Below are 24,936 nucleotides of genomic sequence, written 5' to 3' on the forward strand. Positions count from 1 at the left end.
AGAAATGACAAATACCCACCATTTGCTTCAAAGTGGATGGAACTGGAGGGTATTATGCTGAGTGAAGTAAGTCAATCGGAGAAGGACAGTGTATGTTCTCATTCATTTGGGGATTATAAATAATAGTGAAAGGGAATATAGGGGAAGGGAGAAGAAATGTGTGGGAAATATCAGAGAGACAGATCATGAAGACTCCTGACTCTGGGAAGCGAACTAGGGGTGGTGGGAGGGGAGGAGGGCGGGGGGTGGGGGTGAATGGGTGACGGGCACTGAGGGGGACACTTGACGGGATGAGCACTGGGTGTTATTCTGTATGTTGGTAAACTGAAAACCAATAAAAAATTAATTTATTAAAAAATAAATAAATTGTTAGCTAGCCCTCTTGCCAAAAAAAAAAACACCTTAAAAATGTTAAAAATAAGCTATAAGTATTCTCTGTAGCTGGAGAACTGGTCTCAAAGAGCATAGCAGGACCTTTATCAGTATATGTTCAAAGAGCTCCATAAAAAACATTGAAATTAGTTAATTCTATGGTCATTCTTATTGTTTCAATTGTAAGGATACAGTTATATTAATTGCATTCACTCTATGAACTGCACCAATTATTTCATCAGCTCAGTTTAGAGCTTCTTTTGCCTAATAAAACTGCTTCCTTTTCAGACAATTTAATATCAAGCTAATATCAAGCTATCAATTTAATATTAATTTAATATCAATACAAATGATTATTTAAGCCAAATTCCTTATACAAAAGCTCCCTACAGCAATCTCATTTAGTAAAGCATTATAATAAAATTCAACACGCTTCTGCCATATTATATTTGACTAATTCTAAACTTATTTTTTTAGTATTTACTGTCAGAGCAATACTATTAGTAAAGTATGGACCCAGAAGTCTTTTCAAATGCAGGAATTGTAATGTCTCCTTTGAATGTATAGTCTTAATGAACAGCACTCACAGTCCATTAGAAAACATTTCAAAATATTAACTCACATTTGCAGAAATCACAAATCATCTTTTGGTTTACAGATCTCTATTTTCTCATGCAAATATTTCTTTTACTCAATATTTATACAATGTTTGAGGGGTCGAGCTCACCAACTTGCCTCATAAGTATTTTGGATTAGTCAAAACTCAGCATGTGTATTTCTAGCAATATATATCATTCAGAAAACCCACTATGCACAAACTGAGTATTGCATAGTAATAATATTACTATAGTAATGATTATTACTACTAATTGAACACATATAAGAAACCATTCTTTCATTTTGTTTCAATGAATTCCAAGAATAATGAGGGACTATTTAATTCAATGTGGGAAAAAAAAAATAATTCAATGTGGGAGAAAAGTTATAGTGATCCAGTTTCTAATTTTAATTGATTTTATAGAAGTGAGTACTTGCATACTACAATTAAAAGTTTTTTTTAAGGATAAGTAAACTAAATTATTCGCTGATGCAGGAATTAGATACTAGATACCTATATGCTGGAAACTAGACCAGGTAACACATAGATGAAGAAAAATATGTAGTTTCAAGAAGCTTATGATGAATATACTTAAGAAATCAGTGAAGTGATTTTGATCCCCAAACAAGGAATACTAGCATATGTATGCAAAAAGGGAACAAAACTATTCTCTGAAAAAAGACTGAATTTCAAAACTGATCAGCTGTTTTAAATCAACATCCTGAAATCAGCAATGAGAATTGTTATATGAGGTTTTATTTACCCTTAATTTATATTTCCTTTTTTTCTGGGAGAAAATAGATTTCAATTCAACTAATCTCCAACAAATCAATAAGGAAAAGACATTAAAACTTTAGAAAATTAGGCAAAATACTTTAAAAGTTACTTCACAAAGATTATACAAAAGGCCAATATCATAATAAAATATTTAGATGTATTAATTACCAGGGAAATGAAAATTAAAACCATAATACAATAATATTTCACATGAAACAGAAAGGCTAACATGCAAAAATCAGACAGTACTACTCAGGGAGAATACTAGAACTCCCATTCACTGATGCTGATGTGTAAAATTGGGAATTCCAATAAAGTTGAACATTTTTTACTTATTTCCCTTATGACTCAGCAATTCTATATGTGTGGAAATGTATGTGTGTAGATATAGATATAGATACAGATACAGATATAAATATTTACACATATATGATATTACTCTTTTCTACAAAACTGTTATAATTGAGGTAAAATTGACATACAATGTTATATTGGTTTCAGGTATACAAAATATTGATTTGACAAGTTTCTCAATGCTCATAACAATAAGTGTAGTCCCAATCTGTCACCATATAATGTTAATAACATAACAATATTATTGAATATATTCCCTATGTTGTACTTTTGTACTCTGCATCTTATTTATTATATAACTGGAAGTTTGTACCTCTTAATTCCCTTCATCTATTTTGTTCATTCAAAAATTCCCATAGGAACCACCTCCCCTCTGGCAACTACCACTTTGTGCTCTGTATTTAAGTGTCTGTTTATTCTGTTTGTTCATCTGTTTTGTTTCCTAAATTCCATGTTATATGTGAAATCATATGGTATTCATTTTTCTCTGCTGGATTTATTTCAGTTAGCATGATACCCTCTAGGTCCATCTGTGTGGTTGCAAATGGCAAAATCTCACTCTTTTTTAAGTTAAAGTAATACACATACACCACATACACACAAACACATATTATTTCTTTACCCATTCATATATCCATGGACAATTTGGAAGACTGTATGTTTCTAGAAATTCATTCATTTCTCTAGGTTGTCAGATTTGTTGGCATATAATTTTTCATAATATTTTTATATAATTCTTCATATTTCTGTGGAGTTGGTTGCTATTTCTCCTTCATTTTATTTATTTGAGTCATTTCTCTTTTTTCTTGTTGAGTCTGGATAGAGGATTATCAATTTTATCTTTTCAAAGAACCAACTCTTGGACTCATTGATCTTCTCTATTACTTTTTAGTCTCTATTTTATTTATTCCTGCCATAGTATTTATTAATTCCTTCTTTCTACTAGCTTTGGACTTTGTTCTTTTTGTAGTTCCTTTAGGGGTAAGTTTTTGTTGTTTATTTTTTTCTTGTTTCTTGAGTTAGAGCTGTATTGCTACATAAACTTCACTCTTACAACAACTTTTGCTACATACTAAAGATTTTGGATTATTGTGTTTTCATTTTCGTTTGTGTCCATGTATTTTTTAATTACCTTTCATTTCTTCATCGACCCATTGGTTGTTCAGTAGCATGTTATTTAGCTCTGTGTGCTTGTGTTTTTGAGAGATTTTTACCCCTGTAATTGATTTCTAGTTTCATACCATTGTGGTTAATTTTTTTTCTTAGTGTTATTTTAAACTTTTCAAATTTATCGAGGCTTGTTTTATGGCCTTGTTTTATGATCTATCCTGGAGAATGTGCCATGTGCACTTGAAGAGGGTGTGTTCCTCTGCTTTTATAATATTCTTCCATCCCTTCACTTTCAATCTACATGTGTTTTTAGGTGTGAAGTAAGTGTCATGCAGGCAATATATAGATGGGTCTTGCTTTTTTATATTATTCATGAGAGACACAGGCAGAGGGAGGAGCAGGCTCCTTGCAGGGGGCCTGATGCGGACTCGATCCCAGATTCCAGGATCAGGACCTGAGCCAAAGGCAGGCACTCAACCACTGAGCCACCCAGGTGTCCCTGGTCCATTTACATTTAAAGTAATTATTAATGGTTACATATTTATTGCCATTTTAAAATTGTTTTCTTGTTGTTCTGGTAGTTCTTGTCTGCTCCTTTCTTCCCTCCTTTACTTCTCTTGTGTTTTGTTGTTTTGTTTTGTTTTGTTTTTTTCCCAAATCAGTATAGTTTTTATTGCATTATTAAGGTATCACAAATAAGTCTGAAAAATCATCTGGCCACTTGCTGTTTCTGTTGCTGGACAACTGAGAGCTTATTCATCAGCCTGCTGAACTGTTCGTTTTTCAGAAATATAGATACCATCAAAAAATTTTCTGATATCCTTGTTCTTAACAGTTGTCGCTTGCTGAATCAAAGCAGCTGAGTTCGAAACAAGTTCAATGTCATTTCCTTCAAGAATTAACTCATCTTTTTGGGCTTGAGATACAGAACAAGCAATACCTCGCCTCATTCAAATGCTGCGAATGTATTTTTCACCTAGGAAATTTCGGATTTCAACAAGAGAACCATTCTTCTGAATAACACTGATGGGGAAGTGAGCATACCCCGACCTCATCTTGTTTTTTTTTTTAATTTTATTTATTTATTCATGATAGACAGACAGACAGAGGCAGAGACACAGGTAGAGAGAGAAGCAGGCTCCATGCAGGGAGCCCAACGCGGGACTTGATCCTGGGACTCCAGAATCACGCCCCGGGCCAAAGGCAGGCGCTAAACCACTGAGCCACCCAGGGATCCCTCACCGACCTCATCTTGTAAAGGAAGCCCAGTGTAATGCCCTTGATCATGTTCAGTATGTGACTACAGATCGTGAGAACAGTAGCCAGTTATTTTCTATTTCCCCACCATGCGTCAACTCGGAGCCTCTTCTTTTTCTTTCCGAGAAGACTGAGTTCTACATTGATGTGATTGAAGTCCCTTCGCAGCGTTCCTCTGGGGTCCTTCACAATCACAGTGTGTACCTTCATGGTGATGTCAACATTTTCTGGAATGTCGACAGTCTGATTGCTGAGAATGGTCTTCATTCTCGCAATAGATGTGGCAAAGCTTCCCTTGCGTTTTGATAGCTTTCTTTAGTGTTTGCTTAACTTCCCTTCTCTTTATTTTTTTGTTTATTGTGATTTTTTTTAACTTGTGGTTACCACTGCATTCATATATTATGCATGTTGTGTGTATAGTAGGCTATAATAAGTTGATGGTTGCTTAAGTTTGAACGCGTTCTAAAAGCCCTAACTTGTTACTCCCTCCCTCACGTATTATGTATATGATGTCATATCTTACATCTTCTTATTTTGTGTAACCCTTAACCAAATTTTTGGCACACTTTATTTTACTACTTTTGTGTTTTAACCTCCATACTGGCCTTATAAATAAATAATCTTTCATTCTGTTGTCATATGTGAAATTGTTTCCTTTCTTAATTTTCTTTACTTCTAATTATCATTACTTATAAAGTTGGTTTAGTGGTGATGAATTCCTCTAACTTCTTTTGCCTAGGAAGCTTTTTCTGTCCTCTTCAATTCTGAATGATAACCTTGCTGGGTATTCTTAATTGTAGGTTTTTTACTTTTATCACTTTGAAGATATCATGCCAATCCCTTCTGGCTTGCAATGTTACTGCTAAAAAAAAAAATAGCTGATAACCTTATGGAGTTTCCCTTATTTGTAACTACTTTCTTTTGTTGTTTTTAAATTCTCTCTTTATTGTTATATTTAGCTTTTTTAATTATTATGTGTCTTGTGGACCTTGTTGGGTTCATCTTGTTAACGGCTTCTTTTAATTCTTGCACCTAGATCTGTTTCCTGCCCCAGGTTAGGGAAGCTTCCAGCCATTTTCTCAAATATTTTTTGCCCCTCTCTCTCTCTCTCCTCATTCTGGGATTTCTATAATGTGAATGTTTTTATGCTTGATGATGTTACATTGTTTTCTTAACCTATTCTCTTTTATTATTCTTTTTGCTTTTTGATGTTCAGATTGGTTACTTTCCATTATCCTGTCTTCCAGATCACTGACCCATTTTTCTGCATTCTCTAATCAGATGTTGATTCTTTTCTAGTGTATTTTTCATATCACTTACTGAATTCTTCAGCCCTGATTCATTATTATTTATATTATCTATGTCTTTGTGGAAGCTCTCACTGAGTTTACCCATTCTTTGCTAAAGTCCTGTGAGTATCTTTATGACCATTACTTTGAACTTTTTATCAGGCATATGACTTACCTTTGTTTCATTTCATTCTTTTACTGTGATTTTGTCTTGTTCTTTCATTTGGAACATATTCCTCTGTCTCTTCATTTCGTCTAACTCTCTGTGTTTGTTTCTATGTATTAGATAGGTCAGCTACATCTCCTGATCTTGAAACTGGTGGCCTTGTGTATAAGAGCTCCTGTGGTACCCTATAGTGCAGTGTCCCCATATCATCAGGATCAGGTGCCTCACAGGTGTGCCCTGTGTGGGCTGCATGTAACCTTCTGTTGCGGCTGAGCCATCATTGCCTTCAGCCCAGATAGCTACAATGGCTCACTTTGCCCTCTGTGAGCACACTTTTGAGAGTTCTGGCTGAGACCAGATAGGACTGGTTGGTGGGTGAGACCATTACACATCCCAGCAGTGTGCTATTAGCCTCTCTGCCAAAACTGCACAAAAGTGCAGGGCTCAGTCACTGTACATGCAGTTAAGAAGCCAGGCTGAAGGAACTGTGGATGCCCAGTGTGTGGGTTTGAGACCCCTCTCCAGGACTGGAGTCCCCTTGGAGTGGTGCTAGTCCAGGCCTAAGCTGCATACCAGGTGTAGTAGGGCAGAAACAGCTTTGGAGGGCTGGGGGCAAAATGGTGGAAAAGTAGGGGTCCTCAATTCACTTGGTCACATAAACTTACCTAGATAACTCTCAAAGCATCCTGAACACCTACAAATTCGACCTGAGATTTAAAGAGAATAGCTGGGGATCCCTGGGTGGCTCAGCAGTTTGGCACCTGCCTTTGGCCCAGGGCATGATCGTGGAGACCTGGGATCGAGTCCCACATCGGGCTCCTGGTGTGGAGCCAGCTTCTCCCTCTGCCTGTGTCTCTGCCTCTCTCTCTCTCTCTCATGAATAAATAAAAATATTTAAAAAATTAAAAAATAAAGAGAACAGTTGGAATGCTTCCAAGAGAAAAGTTTTCACTTCTAATGAGGTAGGAAGGTAAAAATAAATAAATTACTTAATTAAAAAGAATTAAGTGGGGGAGAGGAACCGTGAGTAGCAAGGCTAAAGCAGAGTGGCAAAAGCCTCCAGGATAGGAAAGCCCAGCCATGGAGAAGCAGGAACCTTAAAAATCCACACCAGAAAAGTGCTTAGCAGGGAAATTGGGTCAGTGAAGCCTCAAGATTCCTGGAGTCACTATAAGAGGAGGGGCACCCAGGGGAAAGCTCACGGCAAACCATGGTCCAATATCGGTAAAGCGCCACAGCCCTTCAAGGCATTTAGGAGAAGCCAGTGGTTAAGAGAGTGGCTCTGGAGCTGCATTAACTCTATAGCCAAGCAATGGACAGAGGTGACTGAGCCCCATTGTCTTCAGAAGAGGCAGTCCCTGGGAGTGCAGATCCAGTGGCACTGGCCCTGGATCCCAGGGCACCCAAGCAGACAAAGCCCGGGATCATGTGTTCCCCCTGTGATAGGCAGAAGTGGGGAGGGCACAGGATAGCAAGAACTCTCCTGCTACTGGGCGCCCCACAAACTGTGCAGATCAGTGTAGCTGTGCGGACCTGGAGCATCTAGGCCAGTGCAAACTGGGAGATTGTGGTTAGTTACTTGCAGGGAGCTTGAATCTGGAGCTGGAAATCTGGCTACTGCCATTATTGTTTTTCCTCTTTGTTTCACCTTGTTCCTGGGAGAGGCAGGGCCTAGAGTGAACAAAGGCCTCACAGAATAAACAGCTCACATGGAGCTGGAAACTTGGCAAGGGGCAGGGCACCTCTGCCCAGGCACACACACCTGAAAATCAGCAGAACCCTGCCCCAGAAGACCAGCTGGAAGAACAAGGGAAGAGCAACTTTATTGACCAAGCAGCACTGAAAAATTCCAGGACCTAGGGAAAATTGAGGGAAAGTACTATATAGAATTAAAGGATCCCCTTTTTTTCTTCTTTTTTCTTCCATTTTCCATTATACTCATCTTTATATCACACTAAAAATTTCCAATATTTTTTCTCCTTTCCCACCTTAACTACATTATACCAGCTCTTCAATTTTAAGTTTTTTCTTTTTTGACTTTCATATTTCTAAAAATACATGTCTTAGGTATATTTTTCACTTATGGATTCCCTTCAATGTATTCAATGTAATTTTGGTAGATATATGAGATATGAGTTTTTGTTTTGTGTTTTTTGTTTGTTTGTTTTCTGCCTCATTTTGTTTTACAATGGTGGGAGTTAATACCTTCTAAAACATGACCAACATACATCCAGAACCAAGTGGAATACCATACTGGTTCATTCTGTGAGATTATATCCCCTCTTTCTTCCCATTCTGACCCCTACTTTTATCTTGTTTATGTTTTGGTGGTCAATGTTGGGGTTTTCTACAAGTATTGCTGTTTTAAACAAATTTGGGATTGAGAATTTTCTAACATACAGAACAAAATTCACTCAGAACCAAGAGGATCACCCTCGAGGACCCCTCAGGTAGACTACATTCTCTCTCCACTACCACTTCTTCACCACAACTATCCCCAGACTGCTTTTTTTACTCTTTTCCCTCCTTTCTTTACTGTTTTTAATTTTTTTCTTTTTTCTGCTTCTTTGTGGTTTTTTGGCCTTTTATTTTTACCATTTTGTTTTAAAATTTGTTTTTCACATTAGTGGTCATTTGTTTTATTTTGTTCTGTTTTTCTTTTATTTTCTAGTCTCTGACCTCTTCAGAATCATAAAGGGTGGGGGATCCCTGGGTGGCGCAGCGGTTTGGCGCCTGCCTTTGGCCCAGGGCGCGATCCTGGAGACCTGGGATCGAATCCCACATCGGGCTTCCGGTGCATGGAGCCTGCTTCTCCCTCTGCCTGTGTCTCTGCCTCTCTCTCTTTCTCCCTCTGTGACTATCATAAATAAATAAAAACTTAAAAAAAAATTAAAAAAAAAAAAGAATCATAAAGGGTGTATTTTAATTAGGTTGTGGTTGATATTTTTGACACAGCCCACTCATAAAGACACTCGGCACTGAACTAAATGACTAGAGGGAAGAATTCACCACAGAAGAAAGAACCAGAAAGAGCACTCTGCCACAGGGTTATAGAATTTGGATTTCAATACAATGTCGGAAAGTCAATTCAGAAGAATAATTATAATGCTACTGGTGGCTCTGGAAAAAAACATAAAGGACTCTAGAAACATCATTACTGCAGAATTGAGATCTAATCAGTCCAAAATTAAAAAGCTGCAAGAGACTTCAACACAGGACTTTCTGCAAATGACAAATATCCTAAGCACAACATGACCAAAGAAAGAAGGGCTTTAAGTGATACACTGGACCAGATGGATTTCACAGATATGTACAGAACTTTGCATCGAAACGCCACTGAATAACATTCTTCTCAAGTGCACATGGAACTTTCTCCAGAATAGACCACATACTGGGTCACAACTCAGGTCTTAACTGATACCAAAAGATTGGGATTGTCCCCTGCATATTTTCAGACCACAATGCTTTGAAAATAGAACTCAAACACAGGGACTTTCTTCAGAGAGTTAGAACAAATTATTTTAAGATTTGTGTGGAATCAGAAAAGACCCCGAATAGCCAGGGGAATTTTAAAAAAGAAAACCATATCTGGGGGCATCAATATGCCAGATTTCAGGTTGTACTACAAAGCTGTGGTCATCAAGACAGTGTGGTACTGGCACAAAAACAGACACATAGATCAATGGAACAGAATAGAGAATCCAGAAGTGGACCCTGAACTTTATGGGCAACTAATATTCGATAAAGGAGGAAAGACTATCCATTGGAAGAAAGACAGTCTCTTCAATAAATGGTGCTGGGAAAATTGGACATCCACATGCAGAAGAATGAAACTAGACCACTCTCTTTCACCATACACAAAGATAAACTCAAAATGGTTGAAAGATCTAAATGTGAGACAAGATTCCATCAAAATCCTAGAGAAGAACACAGGCAACACCCTTTTTGAACTCGGCCATAGTAACTTCTTGCAAGATACATCCACGAAGGCAAAAGAAACAAAAGCAAAAATGAACTATTGGGACTTCATCAAGATAAGAAGCTTTTGCAAAGCAAAGGATACAGTCAACAAAACTCAAAGACAACTTACAGAATGGGAGAAGATATTTGCAAATGACATATCAGATAAAGGGCTAGTTTCCAAGATCTATAAAGAACTTCTTAAACTCAACACCAAAGAAACAAACAATCCAATCATGAAATGGGCAAAAGACATGAACAGAAATCTCACAGAGGAAGACATAGACATGGCCAACATGCATATGAGAAAATGCTCTGCATCACTTGCCATCAGGGAAATACAAATCAAAACCACAATGAGATACCACCTCACACCGGTGAGAATGGGGCAAATTAACAAGGCAGGAAACAACAAATTTTGGAGGGGATGCGGAGAAAAGGGAACCCTCTTACACTGTTGGTGGGAATGTGAACTGGTGCAGCCACTCTGGAAAACTGTGTGGAGGTTCTTCAAACAGTTAAAAATATACCTGCCCTACGACCCAACAATTGCACTGTTGGGGATTTACCCCAAAGATACAAATGCAATGAAACACCGGGACACCTGCACCCTGATGTTTATAGCAGCAATGGCCACGATAGCCAAACTGTGGAAGGAGCCTCGGTGTCCAACGGAAGATGAATGGATAAAGAAGATGTGGTTTATGTATACAATGGAATATTACTCAGCTATTAGAAATGACAAATACCCACCATTTGCTTCAACGTGGATGGAACTGGAGGGTATTATGCTGAGTGAAGTAAGTCAGTCAGAGAAGGACAAACATTATATGTTCTCATTCATTTGGGGAATATAAATAATAGTGAAAGGGAATATAAGGGAAGGGAGAAGAAATGTGTGGGAAATATCAGAAAGGAGACAGAACGTAAAGACTGCTAACTCTGGGAAATGAACTAGGGGTGGTAGAAGGGGAGGAGGGCGGGGGGTGGGAGTGAATGGGTGACGGGCACTGGGGGTTATTCTGTATGTTAGTAAATTGAACACCAATAAAAAATAAATTAAAAAAAAAAAAGAACTCAAACACAGGAAGAAATTGGGAAGAGACTCAAATACATGGAGGTTAAAGAGCATGCTACTAAAATATGAATGAGCCAAATAGGAAATTAGAGAAAAATGGAAAAGATTCATGGAAACTAAAGAAAATGAAAATATAACCAATCAAAGTCTTTGGGATATAGCAAAAGCAATCCAAAGAGGGAGATGCATTGCAACACAAGCCTATCTCAATATATTGGAAAAAAAACTCAAATACACAAGCTAATCTCACCAAAAGGAGGAATTGGATAGAGGACATAAAGTAAAACCTATACTAAGCATAAGAAGAGAGATGATAAAGATTCGAGCAGAACTCAATGAAATGGAGACTAGAAATACTGTACAACAGATCAACAAAATCAGGAGCTGGTTCTTTGAAAGAATTAAGAAGATAGATAAACCATTAGCCAGCCTTATTAAAAAGAAAAGAGAAAGGACTCAAATTAATAAAATCATGAATGAAAGAGGAGATACCACAATCAATACCAAGGAAATACAGTTTTAAAAACTTATTATTCCATTGTATACATAAACCACATCTTCTTTATCCATTCATCTTTCGTTGGACACCGAGGCTCCTTCCAGAGTTTGGCTATCGTGGCCATTGCTGCTATAAACATCGGGGTGCAGGTGTCGTGGGAAATATCAGAAAGGGAGACAGAACATAAAGACTCCTAACTCTGGGAAACGAACTAGGGGTGGTAGAAGGGGAGGAGGGCGGGGGGTGGGAGTGAATGGGTGACGGGCACTGGGTGTTATTCTGTATGTTAGTAAATTGAACACCAATAAAAAATAAATTAAAAAAAAAACTTACTATGAGCAGCTATATGCCAATGGATTAGGCAATCTGGAAGAAATGAATGCATTTCTGGAAAGCCACAAATTACCTAAACTGGAACAGGAAGAAATAGAAAATCTGAACAGGCCAGTAACCAGCGAGGAAATTGAAGCAGTCATCAAAAACCTCCCAAGACACAAAAGTCCAGGGCCAGATAGCTTCCCAGGGGAATTCTCTCAAACGTTTAAAGAAAAGATAATATCTGTTCTACTAAAGCTGTTCCAAAGAATAGAAAGGGATGGACTACTTTGAAACCGTTTTATGAAAGCCAGCATTGCCTTGATTCCTAAACCAGACAAAGACCCCACCAGAAAGGAGAATTATAGACGAAAAGCCTTGATGAAATCAGATGCAAAAATTCTCAATAAGGTACCACCCAATAGGATACAACAGTATATTAAGAAGATTATTCACCATGACAAGGTGGGATTTATCCCCTGGATGCAAAGGAGGTTCAACACTGTTAAAACAAACTGATAGATCACATCAACAGGAGAAAAAAAAAAGATATGATCCTCTCAATAGTTGCAGAAAAAGAATTTGACAAAACACAGCATCCATTCCTGATCAAAACTCTTCAGAGTGTAGGGATAGAGGGAACGTTCCTCAATATCTTAAATGCCATATATGAAAATCCCACAGAGAATATCATTCTCAATGGGGAAAAGCTGTGAGCCTCTCCCCTAAGATCAAGAACACGAGAGAGATGTTCACTCTCACAACTGTTATTCAACATGGTACTAGAAGTCCTAGTCCTGGCAATCAGACAACAAAGGGAAATAAAAGGCATTCAAATTGGCAAAGAAGAAGTCAAACTCTCCCTCTTCACAGATGACATGACACTGTACGTAGAAAACCCAAAGACTCCACCCAAAGATTGCTAGAACTCATACAGCAATTCAGCAATGCAGCAGGATACAAAATCAATGCACAGATATCAGTGGAATTTCTATACACTAAAAATGAGACTGAAGAAAGAGAAATTAAGAATCAATCCCATTCACAATTTCACCCCAAAGCATAAAATACCTAGGAATAAACCTAACCAAAAAGATAAAGGATCTATACCCTAAAAACTACAGAACACTTCTGAATGAAATTGAGGAAGGCACAAAGTGTTGGAAAAACATTCCATGCTCATGGATTGGAAGAATTAATATTGTGAAAATGTCAATGTTACCCAGGGCAATTTACACGTTCAATACAATCCCTATCAAAATACCATGGACTTTTTTCAATGAGTTGGAACCAATAATCTTAAGATTTATATGGAATCAGAAAAGACCCCGAATACAAGGGCAATATTGAAAAAGAAAACCAATGCCAGGGGCATCACAATGCAAAATTTCAAGCTGTATTACAAAGCTGTGATCATCTAGACAGGATGGTGGTGGCACAAAAGCAGAGACACAGATCAATGGAACAGAATAGAGAACCCAGAAATGGGCCCTCGACTCTATGGTCAACTAATATCCCCTGGAAAAAGACACCCTATTCAATTAATCGTGTTGGGAAAATTAGACAGCCATGTGCAGAAGAATTGACCTGGACCCTTCTCTTACATCATACAATGATAAACTCAAAATGGATGAAAGATCTAAATATGAAACAAGAATCCATTAAAATCCTAGAGGAGAACACAGGCAATACTCTTTTTGAACTTGACCACAGCAACTTCTTGCAAGATACATCTAGAAAGGCAAAGGAAACAAAAGCAAAAATGAACTATTGGGACTTTTTCAGGGTAAAAATATTCTGCACAGCAAAAGAAACAGTCAAGAAAACTCAAAGACAACCTACAGATTGGGAGAAGATATTTGCAAATGACATCAGATAAAGGGCTAGTAATCAAGATCTATAAAGGAGTTATTAAACTCAACTTGCAAGAAACCAAAAATCCAATCATGAAATGGGCAGAAGACATTAACAGAAATTTCACCAAAGAAGACATAGACATGGCCAACAAGCACATGATAAAATGCTCCGCATCACTGGCCATCAGGGAAATACAAATCAAAACCACAATGAGACACCACCTGACACCAATGAGAATGGTGAAATTTAACAAGACAGGAAACAACAAATGTTGGAAAGGATTTTGAGAAGTGGGAAACTCTCTTGCACTTTTGATGGGAATGCAAACTGGTACAGGCACTCTGGAAAACAGTGTGGAGGGTCCTCAAGGAGTTAAAAATGGAGCTACCCTATGACCCAGCAGCTGCACTACTTGGTATTTACCCCAAAGATATAGATGTAGTGAAATGCCAGGACACCTGTACCCCAATGTTTATAGCAGCAATGTCTATAATAGCCAAACTGTGGAAGGAGCTAAGATGTACTTCAACAGATGAATGGATAAAGAAGATGTGGCATATATGGCATATATATATATATATATATATATATATATATATATATACACACACACACACACAATGGAATATTAGTAATCAGAAAGGATGAATATGCACCACTTGTTTCAACGTGGATAGAACTGAAGGGTATTATACTGAGTGGTGTAAGTCAATCAAAAGACAATCATCATATGGTTTCAGTCATACGGGGAATAGAAGAAATAGTGAATGGGATTATAAGGGAATGCATGAGAACTGAGTGGGAAAAAAATCGAGAGTGAGACAAACCATGAGAGACTCCTAACTCTGGGAAATGAACAAAGGGTTGTGGAAAGCGAGGTGGGCTGGGGGTTGGGGTAACTGGGTGATGGGCACTGAAGAGGGCACTTGATGGGATGAGCACTGGGTGTTATACTATAAGGTGGGAGATCAAACCTCAATAAAAACAAATTTAAAAAAATAAAGAAAAAAACAGCTTTGGAAATTGTGTGGCAGGTATATTGGGTGTGGCTGGTCCACAGGGGTTTTCCAGGTTGAAGCACTTGGCTCTGGCAAGGAAGATGGAGAGTATTAGAAATGGCTCTTGTAAGCCTCTGGCCATTTACACTGGTGGAAGGAAAGAAATATGTGTCAGCTTGTATGTTCATTCTTGTAGAAATTTAGATACACTTGTCTTTCCAGCACATGTTCTAAGATTAGTCAGTAAATCTCTTTCATGGAAAACCCAGCAACTTTTCAAACTGCTGCTTCTGTGCTGTGTCTTGGGTCCATTTATATTATGAATATTCTGGCTCTTTTCCTATCAATTCCAGCTTTTCTGGCATTAAGTTTACTGAATTTTAAAGCTCCCAGAGTTAAAGACTGCTAGTTTTTAAAGTCAGACATTATGAGGGACTTGTCTTCTCAGTGTGTCTCCAGTACCAACAGTGCCCTGTGTGGGGTCTGAGTCTCCCAAATCCCCATAGTTGTGATATCCCTCTTGTTTGTGTTTAGTCACACAAGGGGTTTGGTTCCCAACTGCATCTCTGTTCATCTTACCCTTTTTAACGTGGCTTTCTCTCTAAGACTAGCTGTGGAATGTCTCTTCTGCTAGTGTTCATGCTGTTTTCAGAGTTAGTTGCATAGATATAGCCTTGCCTAGGTGTGTCTGTGGGAAGAGGAGCTCTGGAGTCTCCTAGTCTGCCACCTTCTTTCTTTTACTAAGTTGTCCTTACTTTAGAATTAAGGCAATACAATTCACAGATGAGGTGAAGTATTTTTTATAATGATTATGAAAAAATATATTTCTATATAGGTGCTAATTTTTTAGAGTTAAGGGAAAGAAATTTATGTAGTATGTGATATGTTGTCAAAAACATTTTATAGTTAAGAACTCCTTGTTACCACAGCATTTACCACAGTGGAAAACACAGATTATACGAACTGTAGAGTTCAATAAAAACGTTAATTAGCATGCCTGAATTGGACACTCTACCCCACTCTGGTCTTTAGCTCCAAATCTTCTCAAGTGTTACTCCAGAAAGATGAGGTTCTGGAAAGTATCTTTGTTCTGAGCCTAACCCATTGACCTCTTTCAGACTGCTAAATGGATAATCTTTAACAGCTGTGCAATCCAGTCCTCCCCTCTATAGTTTCCATACCCTGTGTCAAGTGGTAAAGAGCCCATTTAAACCTGAACTGGGCATTTAGAAATATTTTATGACCAATGAGGAGAGATCAGGATGATATCTTGTAGTTCAGAAACAACAATCTTATAATTTTATTAGTGGAAAATACAGTTAAAATACAGGATTATACAGTGGTCTTTGAGCATGTATCAAATAAATTTCTTTTTAAAAAGATTTATTTATTTATTCATAAGAGACACGGAGAGAAGGAGAGAGGCAGAGACATAGGCAGAGGGAGAAGCAGGCTCCTGGCAGAGAGCCCGATGTGGGACTCAATCCCAGATCCCAGGATCACGACCTGAGCCGAAGGCAGGCGTCCAACCACTGAGCCATCCAGGCATCCCCCAAATAAATTTCAAAAGAAAATTTCCTTCTGTATTTACAATATTCACTATTATAAAGTCTGACATGTTATAAACATTTAGGAAAAAATTTGTTGAATGACATAACCTTCAATTATAGTAAAACTAAAAATATTTTTGAGAAAATGAAAACTATTGTCTTTTCTAATTAAATTAGTTAACCTTTGTGTATCATGTAAGAGAATGGTCTAGTTTCATTCTTCTGCACGTGGCTATCCAATATTCCCAGCATCATTTATTGTGGATAGTCTTTCCTGCTTTGTCAAATATTAGTTGACCAAAGAATTGAGGGCCCATTTCTTGATTCTATATTCTTTCCATTGATCTATAGTCTGTTTCTGTGCCAGTACCACACTGTCTTGATGATTACAGCTTTGTAGTACAACCTGAAATCTGGCATTGTGATGCCCCCAGCTCTGGTTTTATTTTTCAATATCCCCCTGGCTATTCGGGGTCTTTCCTGATTCCACACAAATCTTAAGATGATTTGTCCCAACTCTCTGAAGAAAGTCCATGGTATTTTGGTAGCAATTGCATTAAATGGGTAAATTTCCCTGGGTAGCACTGGCATCTTCACAATAGTAATTCTTCCAATTCATGAGCATGGAATACTTTTCCATCTATTTGTGTCTTCCTCAATTTCTTTCAGAAGTGTTCTGTAGTTTTTAGGGTATAGATCCTTTACCTCTTTGGTTAGGTTTATTCCTAGGTATCTTATGCTTTTGGGTGCAATTGTCAATGGGATTGACTCCTTAATTTCTTTCTTCAGTCTCAGTGTTAGTGTATAGAAATGCCACTGACTTCTGGGCATTGATTTTGTATTCTGCCACACTGCTGAATTGCTGTATGAGTTCTAGCAATCTTGGGGTGGAGTCTTCTGGGTTTTCTACATACGATATCATGTCATCTGCAAAGAGGAAGAGGTGGACTGCTTTGCCAATTTGAATGCCTTTTATTTCTTTTTGTTGCCTGATTGCTGAGGCTAGGACTTCTAGTACTATGTTGAATAGCAGTGGTCAGAGTGAACATCCCTGTCTTATTCCTGATCTTAGGGAAAAGGCTCCCAGTGTTTCCCCATTGAGAATTATATTGGCTGTGGGCTTTTCGTAGATGAATTTTAAGATGCTGAGGAATGTTCCCTGTATCCCTACACTCTGAAGAGTTTTGATCAGGAATGGATGCTGTATTTTGTCAAATGCTTTATCTGCATCTATTGAGAGGATCATTTGTTTCTTGTTTTTTTCTCTTGTTGAAATTATCCATCACAATGTTTGCTTTAAGTGTGTTGAACCAGCCTTACATCCCAGGGATAAATCTCACTTGGGAATGGTCAATAATCTTCTTAATGTACTGTTGGATCCTATTGGCTAGCATCTTGTTGGGAATTTTTGCATCTGTGTTCATCAGGGTTATTGGCCTATAATTTTCCTTTTTGGTAGGGTCTTTGGTTTTAAAACTAAGATGATGCTGGCCTCATTAAACGAGTTTGGAAGAATTCCATCCCATTCTATCTTTTGGAACTCCTTTAGTAGAATAGGTATTGCTTCTTTAAACATTTGATAGAATTCCCCTGTGAAGCCATCTGGCCCGTGACTTTTCTGTTTTGGGAAGTTTTTGATGACTGCTTCAATTTCCTCCCTGGTTATCGGCCTGTTCAGGTTTTTTTTTCTTCCTGTTCCAGTTTAGGTACTTCATGGTTTTTCATAAATGTGTTCATGTCTTCTAGATTACCTAATTTATTGGTGTATAGCTGCTCATAATAAGTTTTATAAATCGTTTGTATTTCCTTGTTATCTGTGTTGATCTCTCCTTTTTCATTCTTGATTCTATTAATTAGTCTTTTCTCTCTTGTTTTTAATACGGCTGGCTGATGGTTTATCTATCTTATTAGTTCTATCAAAGAACCAACTCCTTATTTTATTGATATGTTCTACAGTTCTTCTGGTCTCTATTTCATTAGGTTCTGCTCGAATCTTTATGAAGTCTCTTCTTCTGCTCCATGTAGGTTTTACTTGGTGTTTTTCTCCAGTTCCTTTAGGTGCAAGGTTAGCTTGTGTATTTGAGTTTTTTTCCGTTTTTTTGAGGGATGCTTGTATTGCGATGTATTTCCCTCTCAGGACTGCTTTGGCTGTATCCCGAAGATTTTGAATGGTTGTATCTTCATTCTCATTAGTTTCCATGAATATTTTTAATTCTTCTCTAATGTCCTGGCTGACCCTTTCTTCTTTTAGCAGGATGCTCTTTAACCTCCATTTGTTTGAATTGCTTCCAAATTTCTTCTTGTGATTGAGTTCCAGTTTCAAAGCATTATGGTCTGAAAATATGCAGGGGACGATCCCAATCTTTTGGTATCTGTTAAGATCTGATTTGTGACCCAGTATGTGGTCTATTCTGGGGAAAGTTCCATGTGCATCTGAGAAAAATGTGTATTCCATTGCGTTTGGATGTAAAGTTCTGTAAATATCTGTGAAATCCATCTGGTTCAGTGTATCACTTAAAGCTCTTGCTTCTTTGGAGATGTTGTGCTTTGAAACCCGTCAAGTGTAGAAAGCGCTACATTCAAGTCACCAAGTATAAGTGTATTATTATTTAAGGATGTCTTTACTTTGGGTATTAATTGATTGATATACTTGGCAGATCCCACATTTGGGGCATAAATATTGATGATTGTTAGGTCCTCTTCTTGGCTAGATCCTTTAAGTATGATATAGTGTCCCTCTTCATCTCTTACCACAGTCTTCGGGATAAACTTTAGTTTATCTGATATAAGGATGGCTACCCCTGCTTTCTTTTGAGGGCCATTTGAATGGTACATGGTTCTCCAACCTTTTATTTTCAGGCTCTAGATGTCCTTTTGTTTAAAATGAGTCTCTTGTAGACAGCAAATAGATGGGTCTGGCTTTTTTATCCATGCTGCAACTCTGTGTCTTTTGATGGGATCTTTAAGCCCATTGACATTCAGAGGTACTTTTGAAAGATATGAATTTAGTGTCATTGTAATACCTATTCAGTCCTTGCTTTTGTGGCTTATTTCTTTGGGCTTCCTCTTTCTTTTGCAGAGTTCCCCTTAATATATTTTGCAGAGCTGGTTTGGTGGTGACATATTCTTCCAGTTTCTGCCTATCTTGGAAGCTCTTTATCTCTCCTTCTATTCTGAATGAGAGCCTTACTGGATAAAGTATTCTTGGCTCCATGTTCTTCTCATTTAGTACCCTGAGTATATCATGCCAGACCTTTCTGGCCAGCCAGGTCTCTGTGGAGAGGTATCCTCTTAATCTGATATTTCTCCCCATATATTAAGAATCTCTTGTCTCTCACTGCTTTAAGGATTTTTCTCTTTATTTTTGAAATTTGCAATTTTCACAATTATATGTCGAGGTGTTGAAGGGTTTTTCTTAATTTTTGCAGGGGATCTCTCTATCTCCTGGATCTGAATGCCTGTTTCCCTCCCCCAGTTAGGGAAGTTCTCAGCTATGATTTGTTCAAATATGCTTTCTGGTCCTCCTGGAACCCCAATCAAATGTAGATTTTTCTTTCAGAGGCTGTCATTTATTTCCCTTAACCTTTCCTCATGGTCTTTTAATTGTTTTTCTCTTTTTAACTCAGCTTCCTTCCTTGCCATCAACTTGTCTTCTATGTCACTCACTCGTTCTTGTACCTCATTATCTCTCATCGTTAGGACTTCCAGTTTGGATTGCATCTCATTTAATTGATTTTTAATTTCTGCCTGATTAGATCTAAATTCTTCAGTCATGAAGTCTCTTGAATCCTTTATGCTTTTTTTTTCCAGATTCACCAGTTGTTATATAATTGTCCTTCTGAATTGGTTTTCTGACATCAAATTGGAATCCAAATTCTGTAACTGTGGCATAGAGTGCTGTTTCTGATTCTTTGTTTTGTGGTGAGTTCTTCTTTCTAATAATTTTGCTCAGTGCACAGTGGCTAAAAAATGAGTTGTACTGGGAAAAGGAAAAAAAAAGAAAGAAAAAAAACAAGGAGGGGTATCCTCTGGTTCTATATACTATAAATCCCTAGACTTCCCTTGGAGCTTTCTAGCACTGCTCGGTCAAGAACTTGCTCTTCCCCTGTCCTTCCAGCTGGTCTTCTGGGGGAGGGGCCTGCTGTGCTGATTCTCAGGTGTGTGCACCTGGGGGAGCTGCTCCACCCCCTGCCAGGTCCATGGCTCAGTGGGAGCTGTTTACCCCATGAGGTTTCTCTTCCCTGGCTGCCCCGCTCCTCCCAGGCACAGGGTGACAGAAGGAGGAACAAGAACAATGGCGATGGTCAGCTCTCCATGTCTGGAGTCAGCTCCTGCAGTAACTACCACAGTCTCCCAGTCTGAACTGGCCTGGATGCTCCGGGGGTGGGGGGTGCTGACCTTCACAGCTTGGAGCCGCCCAGTGGCAGGGGAGTCCTCAGTGTCCTGTGTCCTTCCCATCTCTGTCTCGGGGGAATGCAGGATCCTGGGCTGTGTCTGCCCGGTGCCCTGGAATCTGGGGCCTGTGCTGCTGGAATTGCGCTCCCAGGGCTACGGTTTCCGAAGGCAGCCGGGCGCAGACCCCTCCGCCGAGAGCCACCGCCTGAGCTTCTCACGAGGCCCTGCCGGGCGTGTGCTCCAGCCCTTTACAGAGCTTGGCCCACAGTCTGTGGAGTGCTCTCCCCCGGGCGCACTTCCTCTTAGTGGCCCTGGAGACTGGATGCTCCACTGCCCCTCCTTTGGTTCTGCCAGGTTTCCCTGCTAAGCATCTTTCTGTCTGGGAAGAATCTGGTGCAGATTTTTAAAAATATTTTATTTATTTATTCATGAGAGACAGAGACAGAGAGAGAGAGAGAGAGAGAGAGAGAGAGAGAGAAAGAGAGAGAAGCAGGTTTCACACAGGGAGCCCGATATGGGACTCGATTCCGGGACTCCAAGATCATGCCCTGGGCCAAAGGCAGGTGCTCAACCACTGAGCTACCCAGGAATCCCCCTCGTGTGGATGTTTAAAGTTCCTGCTTCTCCGGGACTAAACTTTCCTGTCCTGGAGGCTTTCGCCACCTGGCCTTAGCCCGGCTCCTCACGGGGGGTCCCTCCTCCACTTGATTCTTTTATATTTTATTTTTTTCTGTCTTCCTACCTTGTTAGAAGTGCAAACTCTTCTCTCTGTAGCGTTCCAGCTGTTCTCTCTTTAAATCTCAGGTCGAATTTGTAGGTTTTCAGGATGATTTGAAAATTATCTAGGTAAGTTGGTGGGGACAGGTGACTTGGGGACCCTACTCCTCCACCATCTTGCTCTGCCCCCTGGGGAATTGTTATTAAAATGTAAAAGAGGTTTCTTAAAAATGTTCTTCAGAAGTTGCAATTCAAGAGAAAATTAGCAAGGATCACTGGAAAAAAATCTCCCCATTACCACTATTTAAAAATAAACTTTAGCTTTATAGTCACTGTCATAAATTTCGCATTAAGCACAATTATGCCCTGCCTCACCTTGACATACACTATAAATACCTACTTCCACTCAGCAAGCTCTTTGCTTAAAACCATAATCAGTAAACCAGCCAGATTTGATTAAAGTGTCCAGCATGCTGACTGAAATCAAGTGCCTGAGAAAGTCAATGAGGAGTCCCAGTTTAACTTATCAAATAAAAGGGAAAGTGAAATAAGTTAGTACATAGGCACCATAAAAGTCTGTCTCATTTAAAGCTTTCTCTTAATGAATTCAGAATTTGAAATTATTTTCACCTTATAATCCAAGAGAGAATTCACTTGTTCAACTTCAGAATTACTTATCATGTCACTTTCTTCATCATCAATAATTTCTATTTTCTGTAACACAAGTTGAGAAATTTTCATAAGTACCTATCTGATCATCATCACTATACTCAACAATGTATAGAACATAAACATTTAATGTTTAGTTTTAATGATGGGATTATCTAGTCTAGGTTATCCAGAATAAACTCTGAATGGCTCTTCAGTGTTATACCCAGTGTGTGTCTGAGCCATCTTTCTCTAACTTTAATTTATGGCTGCTTAGTAAATAGAAAACTATTAAAATACTATTTAAAATAGAAAAATTTCTTTCATAATATTTTTGAAAAAAATAGGCATTTGAATTCTGCTTAAATAGTGCCTTCCAGTGATAGGAAACACATTTTGTGTAAAAGTAATCTATTTAATGCTAACCATACCTACTTTGTTGCAAGTTTTTTTTTTAATTACTATACATTTATTTACAACTTCTAATGTAAAATATCAACATGTGACATGCTTCCAAAGTCAAATACAGGGATTTTAAAAATTTATTTATTTATTCATGTGAGACACAGACTGAGAGAGAGGAAGAGACATAGGCAGAGAGAGAAGTAGGCTCCTTGCAGGGAGCTCAATGTAGGACTCAATCCCAGATCCTGGGATCACGACCTGAGCCGAAGGCAGATGCCCAATCGCTGAGCCACCCAGGCATCCCCAGGGATTTTTTTAAGTCACTTATTTAATGCACTCCATTATGGGCTACACAATTGAAACCAAATATTTATGATATATTAATAAAAATAACTTGGGTGTTTTCTTCCTTCACTGTACAGTAAGTAAGGAGAGAGAAAGAGAGATGCTAAACTGCCATTAGCTTTAGAATTAAGGTGCAACATAGTTTGTACAGTATTTTGTACATAGTAGGTACTAATTAAACATCTGTCAAAAGAGTGAATAAAACAGCCTACTGCTTATGTGAAGAATGACCACTATACTGTAACCATGGGGGCAAGGAAAGTTCTCTAATCATGGAATATTTAAAAAAAAAAAGAAAAACCAAAACCAAAATAAACTCTAAATATCTGAGCACCAGTGTTGTGTGGAAGTGTTGAATCATTACATTGTACACATGAAAATAATATACTGTATATTAATTCATTGGAATTTGAATAACAATTTTTAAAAGTCCCAAACATATGTGGAATGATCATGCTTAATACATGGCCTATGAGGATATGTAACCATAACAGGGTGTGTGACTTGCAGGTTTCTGAGTCAAGAGGATAGTTGCAAAGAAATTGCTTTCTACTGATGACTGGACATGAATCTAATGTTTTGGTTTTTATTGAAATCACTATAAACTTGGGGTTTAATCATGTCAGTTTTCACAAGACCTGGTATACTTTCTAAAAAAATTTTTTTAGATTCTTTATTTGGATCAGTTCTTGGGAAAAGGAGATAATAAGTATCCCAGGGAAGAAAGCACCAAAGGCCACTCTATAGGTTTGTGCATGTAAATCAGTCTTAATATGTTTTTGTGATTTGCCATCTATGAATAATTGGGGGCATTCAAAAGTTGCAGACAGAGATGAGGCTTTGAAGGTTTAAAGTTCTGTCTCTAAAAAATAATTGTGTTTTTTTTTTCAAAAATTAGGAGGTGCTAAGCGATTTGGGTCATTCTATGTCATTATTTTATTTATTATTTCCAAATGTCTGCTGAGGGAGATCCAGTGCAGAGAAATTCAGATTAAATGTGAGCATGTGTCTATGGGGGAAAAAAGTGTTTTTTTTTTTTTGTTGTTGTTGTTGTTTGGTTTTTTGTGGGAAAAAGTTTAATTTGTAAATAATAGTATATAACTTATTTAGTGTGACCCGAACCTAAAACAGAGGAGATTATTACTTCATGGAATTTAAGAATATTAACACAATCAATTGTGGAAAATAATTATTACCAGCTATCCAATGAAAACACTGCATCAAAATAAAAGTTTGCTTTCCTATATGCCTACTGAGTTGTGTTAGTAGAGTCAAACATCAATTTAAATTAGGACTGAAATCAATAAAATGTAATCCTAAACTATATCCTGCATGTGGAAAATACTGTTATATACTGTTGATGTTTAACAAAAAAGAGCAAAACTGTATTTTATGTGTTCAATTTCTAGTAAGGAGATGTGGCAGAATTATAATGTCATATAATGTCATTTGTAATGGAAGCCAGGGTAAATGAAGTTACACTCATTTTGTAACAGAAAAATCCATTACAGGGACTATTTTTTTTAAAGATTGCAATCAAGAGGTAGCTGGGTGGCTCAGTGGTTGAGTGTCTACCTTTGGCTCAGGTCATGATCCCAGGGTCCTGGGATCGAGTTCCACATCAGGCTCCCCGCAGGGAGCTTGCTTCTCCCTCTACCTATGTCTCTGTCTCTCCTGTGACCCTCATGGATAAATAAAATCTTTTAGAAAAAAAAAGATTGCAATCAAGCAAAAATCATTGATTTAGAAGAAAAAAAAAATGGCCCTTGCTTTTATGTTTGATTTTAATACTATCTTGATTTCTGTATTACTTAATGGAGTCAGGATATAAACATGCTGCTAAAATAAAAACATGCTGCTTGGAGAACATTTATGTATACTAATAATGTTTACATTTTCACAAATCCAAGTTTAATCCACATACAGTCTGTCTCTGCCTGTTATTCAGTCTTTGAATATTGTCTTTCCTCCATTAGTGCAGTTTTAAAGAAGACTAAGAGAATCTAATTCAACTAGAAAGAGGAAAGGCTCCAAACATAGTAGAGATAGATATGGTCTGAACAGAGAACTCTGAATCAGGAATCCTTGGATACAATCTTAGAACTAACAAAGGCTTCTTTCATGATTGCAGGCTAACCTCAGTCGTAATTTCTCCATCTGTTAAATGAAAGAAATCTGCTCTTTGCTAAATGTGTTAAAGAAGAATAACATATGTAAAAAATGTCTATCTGTAGTAAGCATTAAAT

At 38.0% G+C, this 24,936-nt stretch overlaps 1 protein-coding gene across 5 annotated transcripts in view; it reads right to left on the reverse strand.

Annotated features, from left to right (window-relative positions):
- HDX (highly divergent homeobox) overlaps window positions 1–24,936 on the reverse strand; it is a 280,874-nt gene that overhangs the window by 70,663 nt on the left and 185,275 nt on the right. For 4 of the 5 annotated variants that reach the window (XR_007409409.1, XR_003129594.3, XR_003129595.3 and 1 more), the window contains exon 8: window positions 21,923–22,006. The exons of the other annotated variant lie outside the window; for it this stretch is intronic. Coding sequence is in view for 1 of the 4 variants with exons in the window: in XM_025431849.3 (XP_025287634.1) it covers window positions 21,923–22,006 (84 nt within the window). In the remaining 3 variants the exon portion in view is untranslated. The remainder of the gene's footprint in view (window positions 1–21,922; window positions 22,007–24,936) is intronic. 5 annotated transcript variants of the gene reach the window in all.

The sequence above is a fragment of the Canis lupus genome, chromosome X (genome assembly GCF_003254725.2).
Source record: "Canis lupus dingo isolate Sandy chromosome X, ASM325472v2, whole genome shotgun sequence".
Lineage (NCBI taxonomy): Eukaryota > Metazoa > Chordata > Mammalia > Carnivora > Canidae > Canis > Canis lupus.